The following is a 10,307-nucleotide window of genomic DNA, read 5'->3' on the forward strand; positions in this document are numbered from 1 at the left end:
AACAAATCAATGTTTCTCTCTCTCTCTCTCTCTCTCTCTCTCTCTCTCTTTCTCTTTCTCCCTACCTCTCTCTCTCTAAATTCAATAAATAAATACAATTTTAAAGAAATTGTAATGGGGAAAGAAAAGCCTGGTCCCCAAAATAAAAGGCCCATTCATTGAAGAGAGCAATGTTACTCTTTATTGACACTTAGAAGCAATATCCCTATTATTAGGAATAATGTAGTTACACCTCATTCTTTTTATGTATTATAATCATTAAGTATATCTGAATACAAATATAAAAAATACACATACTGCATGGTGACTAAGTAATTTTGGAGTAAGTCCACAGACTAAGTCACAGCATTCATAAATAGTTTATATCTTAACTGCTCATTTATCCCCGAACAAGTTTTCATTAAGCAGACTAATAATTTTCAAATGATGTAATAGAAAAATCTGGATGTAGTATTTTATTATTTTGCCGAATTACATTTGGGGGGAAAGAAGCTAGCTGCTTCACCTATGCTAATGCTAGTATATTCTGGATCATGTTAACACAAATTCATGTATTGAAACCTTCAAGATCATAAATTTTCCACAAGGAGATATTATTTAGACTGTGTCATTGGTGTGTAATTGCAAAAGATTTTAACATTGCAAACATTATAACTTTCAAGATCCGGCACAGGAAGAGGTTTATACTCTACTACAACGATGCTGGTGTGTACTTCTACACAAAGGCGCCTTAGTGATGTCAATCAACTGGAGGTAGGATTTTATCGATGAATTGCCTGATATCCACCATTTCCTGTTTGGAATAAAGTGATTTAATAAGCAGTTACACAAATCAGAAATTAAATCCCCACTGAAATACCACTAACTAAATCCATGGTGTGTGTACATAATGTGAAACAACATTTTTACTACTACGATGAAATAAAAAGTTGTAACAGAGAAAGGAGGCTCAAATAGAAATTTCAGATCATTTTCTCTGATTATTATTGTACATTCAATATGGCTCACATCTAGTATCTACTCCCATGAAAATGGACTGCATTTTGCTATACTTGAACAAATAAAACATGGGGGTGCGGAGAGATGAAAGGGGCTTAGAAGTGACAATAATGAGAAGTATTAAGAAGTATGCAATGACTGCCAACTACATATACGTGGAAAGCCTAGCTTTTAACATTCTCTCGTGAGAATGAAATGCTAAATCCACAGCATAAAATATTTTTGGCCTTGTATCAGGATTTTGATATAATCAACCATTAGAAAGATAGCAAGCACCTAAGGTAAGCCTGGAAAGATATGAAAATTCATATAACCAAATATTTATGACAGCAAAACCTTTCCTAAAAGACCCCTGCATCTGTCTCACAGTTGTCTCACTTCCCCCAAACACATTTCATTTCCTCCAATCAACTCTAGTATTTCAAGGCTCAGCCCCCACAAGTCAGCAATGCAGAGAGCCTTCAACCTGATACTTTACTCAGAAAAAAAGCCACAGCACAAAAGTGGGTAACTCAGTTGTATAAATAAATGGAACAACACTCTAAAGTCCTTTAAAAGTTTCCTGTGACACCATCTCCTACTTTTCTACCTCTTCTCACTTTCTGCTCCTAATTATTCATCCAGTGTCCTCCAATGTGATGGCATAAAATATCATTTAAGGAGCTTTTATTTTTAAAAAAATCTCCATACAAACACAGATGCCTGAGTTCAACCCCAAATCCCCAATGTGCTGAATCAGAATCACTGCATTTGGAGTTTGGGGGTCTGTATGTTTATTAAGCTCTGGGGTCCTTGTGATACAAAGTGGTTGGAAAACCACTGCTCTAGACCCTCAGTCCCTTCTGGATGCTCAGAGTGCCGTCTCCCTTTCTGGATTCAACACTTCACAACAGTTCCTTTTTTTTTATTTTTTATTGATTCTATAAAAACAAAAGGTTATTTTAAAAGAACTTCTAGAAAATTGTGGGTATGACATCTGTTTGATAACTCTACAGAAAGTCTACAGACTCACAAGTACAAAAGCAAGGAACCACTATGACAGTTTCAACTATGTCCTTAATAATACCCTAGCATCTCAGGCCCCTTGTTTTTCTGGATAAATCATATTACTACCTACTGTCTCTGCCCTAAAGCAAATTATTTAGCCAGGTTGAGCAGTTAGTTGCAAAACCATGGTAACATAAACTGCCTCAATGTTTAGCCGACAATTTTTAGTGTAGGCTTCCCTAAGCCTCTAAATCTATCCAGGCCTCCTTCATTCTTATTAAGTAACCACATCTCCCCTACTTTACTGAAAAGATTGAGAGGATCTAATGTGAGCTCGCAACTACTTTCTACCATACTTCAACAATCCATTCATGTTCATCCATCCTCTTCTATCTTGATTCCAAAGTGTTTTTCTCCTCTTTTAAGGCAACCACTACCCATTTCAGGACTTAATTATAAATTATATCATCCCTCTAAAACTTCCCACTATCAGTTATCTTCTCTTTATGGCATCTTCTCCCTCTTTCCTCCCAACCTATCAGGGTCTCTTTCTCCCATCCTGTTAAATCAAGAAACTTCCTACTCTTTTCCCATTTTACCAAAACCTTTTTTTAAAAAGGTTTATACATGTTGCCTCTACTTCCTCATTTCCCTACTTCACATAATCTATTGCAGTTTGGCTCTATCTCCCCAAACATCTGAGATGCCTTCTTACTGGATAGTTTCTTCCTGGCCTATTTCTCCTTAATCAGTCTCTGAATCATCAGTTATTGTTCCCACCCACTCAGAAATTCTCTCTTCCTTTACTCTCACTCAACACTTAACTCCTTTGAACTCCCCCAAAGTTCTATCCCTTGGATTTTTTTCTCATGATATCCCTGTGATTCTTCACTGATCAATAATATTGATAATTATTCTAAACCTCGATTAAAGGCTGGAGCTTCAGACAAGTATTTTCAATATCCATCCTGATATACTGTAATGGGAGCATACCAATTCCCTTATGGTCATTAAACTCAGTAAGTATATCTCCTTCCCGTTACCCTAAAACTGTTCCTTGTACTACATACTTTATGAGTGGCATCATCTTAATCATCTGAGCTAGAAATATAAGGCCTCATTGATCCTTTCCTATTCCATAGAATTAATCACTAAATCCTAGTGGATTCTGCTTCACTTGTTTCCAGAATATACATTACATCTTGCTTTGATTAAAAAAAAAAAAAACAGTCAGTGGCTTTCTGCTGTTTAGAGAACAAGTCCATTCTCAACACAGCATAAAAGCTCTGGACAATCGAATCTTTCCTCTCTGTCTCTATTCTATGACACCTAGCTTTTCATAAGACTACAGCCTAATGGGACAGCTTGCTTCTCCTGTCCTACAGTCCTTTCTCTGCACACTTACTATCTAAATCCTACCCTGTGTTCAAAATCTAGCTCTTTCATCATGATCCAGTGTCTCCTAAGATAAAATTAATCTCACTCTCCTCAGTTTTTCAAGTAACTTTTTAAAACTTCCAATAGAACACATATCACATCTGTTTTCTATACAGTTACTTGGATATATATCCTCCCCATATCCTTCTCCCCTATTAAATTTTTAATGTTAATGAATCCTGTCTAAATTGTAATAAAAGGAAATGGGTTTTTTTGGTCTTAGAATTATGTACAATGCTTGCATGTAATAGGAAATCAGTGAATGTTTGTTGAATTAAATTGAAGAAGCTTTGATCTAAGTCCTACTAACCTATGACTCAGAGTGAATTCATTAACTCCTTTAAAGCCCCAAATGGTCAAATATTATTTATCTTGAAATATCACATGGAAAAAGAAGCAAATTACGTCTCTATAATCACTGTTTCCAAACATTTACCTGTGGACATGAACTATGCATCATGCCTTCATAGACTTTGAAGGTTACATTGGCTGGATTTACCAATGTTTTTAGCTTTTCAGCAGTAAGAGAACCAAACATTAGAGGAACTAAAGGATCAGAATCTCCATGGCACTGAAGAATAGAAATATCTCTATTAACACCACTGATAGGACCCTGCAAAAACAACAAAACAAAATAAAACTAGTATTATTTATTCAAATATATAGAACATTAAGCCAGGCATTTAAAACTATAGATATGTGCATACAACATGTTATTACTTATTTTATAGGTTATATTTGACCATAGAAATAAAATTCCTGCCATCCTTATAATCTCCACATATTTTTATTTAAACTGTTATAGGACATATGGATTACCCTGTCATATATTTTATGTTTTCCCAATAAATTGGTTCCTTGAAGCAGATTCTATTCTTTATCTGTTCACACTGTCCTGACATGAGAGGTATGTTTTAGCTGACCCATGTTGTTCTCAGTTCTTATTGAATTGACTTAAGTAAGATGGTTAAGCCCTGGCCAGGTAGCTCAGTTGGTTAGAGCATCATCCCAATAAGCCAAGATTGCCGAATGGATCCCAGGTCAGAGCACACACAAGAATCAACCAATGAACGCATAAGTAAATAGAACAACAAATCAATGTTTCTTTCTCTCTTTCTCTCTCTCCCTTCCAATAAATAAAATAAACAAAGTTAATAAATAGCACTTACTATGTAACCAAAGAGATACTACAGAATGACAAGAAAAAACCCTAGATTTAAAGACAAATTTGAAAATAAAGTCTACACCTCTCATGTATACTATATACTGCTCTACCTTGTTGGGTATTTAGAAATTATATTTTATTTTGCAAAATCTGCTATCAGCATACTGAACATTCAAAAATATTTTTATATATAAAAAATAGCCCTAATTTTTATATATCTTAAAATGTATCAACCTCTTTAAATATAAGATTTATGACAACAGGACTTATTTCTTATTCCATTCTATGTAATCTACAATGAAGACAATGTAGTGAATTCATAAAGCCTAGTAATACATCACAAAAGTCTAAGAAAATTCTGCCTGGCTAGCATGGCTCAGCGGTTGAACATTGACCTATGAACCAGGAGGTCACAGTTTGATTCCCAGTCAGGGCACATGCCCAGGTTGCAGCTCAATCCCCAGTAGGGGGCGAACAGGAGGCAGTTGATCAAGTATTCTCCCTCATCATTGATGTTTCTATCTCTCTCCCTCTCCCTTCCTCTCTGAAATCAATAAAAAAAATATATTACTAAAAGTTTTACAAAATTCTTTTTAAAAAAGTATAATATAAACTCTGGGTTTTGAGTGATTATGTATCAATGTAGGTTCATTGATTGTAATCAATGTGTCACAGTGCTACAGAATGTCAACAGTGCGGGGGGAGGCTGTGCATGTATGTGGGAACTTTCTGTACTTTCCACTCCATTTTGCTGTGAACCTAACACTGCTCTAAAAAAAATAAAGTTGATTTAAAAAAATGACCCTCTCCCCAACGCTATCTGCTGTCTCTTAGCTCAGTAATGTAATGTGGCATGAAGCAATCAGACTACCTGTGGAAATGAAGACCGAAGTGGAAGCCAGCAACTGAGCGCAGTGACACCTGCCAGTTTCTGCTGTGTGGTCAGAGCAGTGTATAAAGATAAAGCTCCTCCCTAGAAAGACAAGCAGGGAGAGTCAATGGAACAACACATCCTTTGTTAACAGCAACCTAAGAAGTTTCTTGTTATTAATAATGTCCATCAAAAAATCACACTGGGTGGCTGATGTCAAATCAAATCAGGCAAACAAGTAGAAATACATGCACACCCACTGTGTCCTAAAGCACATGATTCTCTACACTGAAGACCACTGTGAGAACTTAGCAACCACCCAGTCAGTCAAGACACAGTTAATCCGAGTTAACTGCTGCACTTACAACTGCCTTAGAAGCATTATAGATTCATAGTTACTATTTTCTCCTCTGAAAAGTGCGTATAAAATCAAAACTCGTCTTAAACTGGTATTATTTTCCAAAACAGTAATTCAAGATAATGAAGACTATGTAGCAGACACCTTTAAAGTAGCTGCCTACCCAGCTCACACCACCCTGCATCCTGGGAACTGCATACCCATCAGTCATCTAGATGCCATGTCACTCTGGCCACGCCCACAAGTCACTAGGCCACATGAAAACGTGAGATCCTTTCTCATCTGAGGTATTTATGTTCCTTCTCCCAAGATTCTGAAATTGGGACTCAGTGACTCTCAGTCTGTTTCTTTGTGTGGCTGGAATTGAAATGTAAACTCAAAAACTCCACAGTAATTGCAGGAGAATCTGCAGGGCTCAACCAATGGGAATCGGTGACAAAAAGAGGGAAGAAATTCTCTTGTCTTCTACCTTACTGTTCCTATCAGTAGTCTCTCCTCCTAGACATGGGCTTTATACCTCTATTTAGAGCTTCGTTTAAAGAGCTATAGAGTGTTAACATTTCAGATTCCAATCAATTTACTTAATAAATCTATTTTCAAGACATACTCTCTACCAGCGGTTGCCAACCTTTCAGACCTCACGGACCACCAGTGGTCCACAGACCACTGCATACAGTAAAGCTGCTGAAAAGAGAAAACTAGAAAAGCAAAAGAGTATAAGTATTCTCTCAATTAATAGTTATTTCTAATCCATTCGAACTTAATCCAGCATTAAAGGTAAGTAGTATATCAGTTTCTATAACATCTTCTAAAAAGAGGAGATCTGATAGAAAAGGATTGAAGCCACTGACTTCTAGATAAATATACTGATGGTACTGACATACCACCCAAACTTTATCTTACCTGAGAAAATCCTCCCAAAATAATTCTGTCTGAAGGAATGCCATTCTTCACCTCTTGGTCTATCAAAGTTTTTACTAAAAACAACATGAAAGTGATATTACTAATACTTTCAAAGTTAAGGTCATTGATACAATTTAAATAGAAAAAATATTTAATGACAGTAAAATACGAAGTATATTAAAGGTCAAAACAAGTGAAAAACTTGAAGCATTCTATTAAAATAGAAAATTAGAATGCATTTTCATGATAAAACTCAGATTTTGCATGTGGTGCTTACACTCCAATTGTTTCTTATTACATAATTTGTAAAACAGTTATTTCATCAATATATGAATATTCTTTTATGCAAGGCCAATTCTGCTCATATGCATTTTATATTTCTCTCTTCAAGGGACCATAGGCATTTGTACCTAAAAGTTATAATTTAAAATTTTAAGTAATTAAGCAGATTGCATGGTTTGTGATTTACAGTGTTTAAACAGTTCATTCTATTATTTTTTTAAAAGCACAGTATTATATTTTCCTATAGCCAGTAAAAGAAACAAATGAGTTATTTTCTTTCTGCAAAATACATTTGTGTTGGCACACATCACTAAATATATGACTTGATACCTCCTCAAATGTCCATTTCTTTATAATCAGTCCTGAATTTTGGGAATAACTGCACCTTTAACAAATTTATTTTCTTTCATTTTTTATGTATATGTAAGACTTTAATTTTTTAAGACTAAAATTTCCACCTTTACATTTCCTTTTTATTTAAAAAACACACAAAAATATGCTTTTATTACATCACTGCAAAAACCCAAATGCCCAAATTAAAAGTTATTTTGTTTTTGTATATATTTTAGTTCTTCATTAGAAATAGTATGAAAAGCTAGAGGTGCCTTGACTAGGGCCTGGGAGAATGGGCTAGAGAACAATTAAGAAGATTTAAGGAATGAAAGAACTGAGGAAAAGTCTGAGGGATTTACTTAGGGGAGACTGCACAGCCTCTGACAGATGCACAAGTGGCAGAAACAGCCCATGTGTGAGGCTGGAAGGCTGTGGTTGGGGCTTGGTGAATGTTAGCTGCTAGCTAGTCAGGTGCTGTTGGGAGTATTTTCCCTCAGTTTCGCAAAGCTTTACATGCCATGGGCACACCAGCTGCTGAGATAAAGTTAAACTCCAATAGCAGCAGTCGGTTGTGGAGTAGTGGGTTCTAATTTCTGCAGCAGGGCCAGAGAACCACTGTGCTCCCTGGACCTAACCTGAGCACTCTTCTTTATTCTGTAGCACAGACTCTCAGCCCTCAACTAGAGACTCCTTTCTTTTCCAGCTCTGAGCCTGAGCCTAATGCTCTCCAATATTACATTGCCTAGGAGAGGAAAGAAATCTCAAGTATGTCCTAGGCCAATCGTATCACGAGGACAGAATGTTTTCCCCTCTGGACTCACCAGGCCCACCTGTTTTCACAAAGCCCAGCTCCCATCTTCCACAGGGTCTCACAACTCATTCCCATACCCAACACATGTTTTTGTCATCTATTATTTTCTGACAAATACCTAGCTATAGGATTATAGCTTTTATATTTTTTTCTTTCTTTTTAAAACCTTACCCGAGGATATTTTTTCTATTGATCTTTATTTTTTTAAAATATATTTTTATTGATTTCAGAGAGGAAGGGAGAGGGAGCGATAGAAACAACAATGATGAGAGAGAATCATTGATCGGCTGCCTCCTGCACACCCCACACTGGGGATCGAGCCCGCAATCCAGGCATGTTCCCTGACAGAGAATCAACTGTGACCTCCTGGTTCATGGGTTGATGCTCAACCACTGAGCCACACTAGCTGGGCAGTCTGTGTTCTTTATGCTTTCACAAAAAAATAAGCAAAATTAAGACATTCATAAGGCAGCATGGAATACTAACCAGAGAACAGACTTTGGAGATTCTATAAAGTAGAGCTAACGCTTATTTCATAGGAATGTTAAATGAGATGATTTATAAGAATTATCTAACTTTTTTAATATTACCACACTAAAATTAACCATTATTTAATTTTCACATCATTATATCATTATTTTCATCCTTATTTCAAGTCTCCTTAATGAAGATAACTGGCAACAGATATTAAACATTTTGTTATTTTCTCCATTTGATATGTAATCCAAAGCAAAATGAACTATCCAACAGTTAAAGTGTAATAACTGCCATTCCTCCCTGTCCACCTCACCTTCACTGAGCATAGTTAAGTGAGTCCATGTGGTAAACAAGTTAGAGAGTGATCAGAAAGAAAGGAAACAGCACCACCTCCCAAGTTCACATAATTGTGCAATATTTTCATCAACATCAATAAAATGATTGAGTCTACTAAAAAGTATAAGAATGACTTGGTTTATAAAACTACTCTGTATTTACCATATTCTGCTGCATGTTTAATTCCAGGTTCATCCTCCTGTGAATCTGGTGAAAGCCCAATAATATCAAACCTGGAAAATAAGGCAAAATCTTAAAAAGAATATCTACTCATGGTAGGTATGTTTTACTAAACTCGTGGTAGTTGGGATAAAAAGGACTGGCAAACGTATTCTCTAGAACATGAAATTCAAAATGTCTTCAGAGGTGAAACAATTAAATGCATGACTGACATTCTATACGTTTCTTTCATCCCAACTAGATACGGATTCTAATGTTAAGTCAGAGTGCTACATAATTTTAGGATAAGCATAACTAAGAGATAATCGAGTCCAATCTTGCACCCAAGCAGGAATCTCAACCCATACTCCTAAGAAGTTTGCAATACATTTCAGCCACTCATTTCCTCTTCTATTGTATAAGTCAACCCCATGGAATAGAGCTACTTTATTATGTCATTCTTGCATGCACTACTCATACCTTTTGAACATATTATTTATACTGATCTTTATCCATACTCTGCAAAACTTTTTCATTACGTATTGTAGACACTTCAAACCAGAGACCAAGAGAAGCTTTCCTTTGGCCCTTTCTACTTCTCTATCAGATTATGTTCTTTTATTCTGGTCTCTAGAGACATTAGGTAGAAATTCTGGTTCTGGACAGGAATTTTGCCAGAGAGAGAAGATTTAAAAAACCAAAGGCCAAGGTAGGCAGGAACCTGTAAAAGTCACCAAGGAATCTAAAGTTCATAAAAAAGAAAGAGCAGGGACGGGTTAGAGATGGGTGGGAACAAGCAGGAGGACAGCAGACTGGAAGTCCTGATGAGGTCTTAAGAAAAAATGGTGTGGAAACAGGGAAGCAAACTCAAGAGATGAGTAATTATTCTTAATATCAGGTTTGAATTAAGTGACTTCAGAGATGGCACAGCTCCAGGTGACAAGGCCCAAGGATGACTGTGGATGACCAACGGTGAGAGGAGAAAATGTTACTGTAGAAGAGAAGAGCCAAGGAAGTAAGTAACAAGCCAGTCAAGGTTGTGAACGAGTCATTTATATTGGATCCTGTAGTCACTCAAAAGATAAAATGGTGGCATGAAATAGAGTGGAAAGGAGAATACTAATCGGGTGTCAAAATCATCATTTTTTGAAAGACCTGTGGCAGCAGTCTCAGAGAACTGCAGGAAACA

General features: G+C 36.3%; 1 protein-coding gene across 1 annotated transcript; it reads right to left on the reverse strand.

Moving 5' to 3' along the window:
* Positions 1-158: 158 nt before the first annotated feature.
* On the reverse strand, positions 159-9,212 carry LOC102422978 (acyl-protein thioesterase 1-like; the record flags this gene model as incomplete). Its single annotated transcript, XM_006108994.2, has 5 exons — positions 159-793; positions 3,860-4,036; positions 5,460-5,561; positions 6,721-6,794; positions 9,122-9,212. Coding segments are annotated over 5 exons (498 nt in total), but the record flags the coding sequence as incomplete, so codon positions are not given.
* Positions 9,213-10,307: the final 1,095 nt, after the last annotated feature.

This window comes from Myotis lucifugus, unplaced genomic scaffold, assembly GCF_000147115.1.
Source record: "Myotis lucifugus unplaced genomic scaffold, Myoluc2.0 scaffold_4873, whole genome shotgun sequence".
NCBI classification, from domain to species: Eukaryota; Metazoa; Chordata; class Mammalia; order Chiroptera; family Vespertilionidae; genus Myotis; species Myotis lucifugus.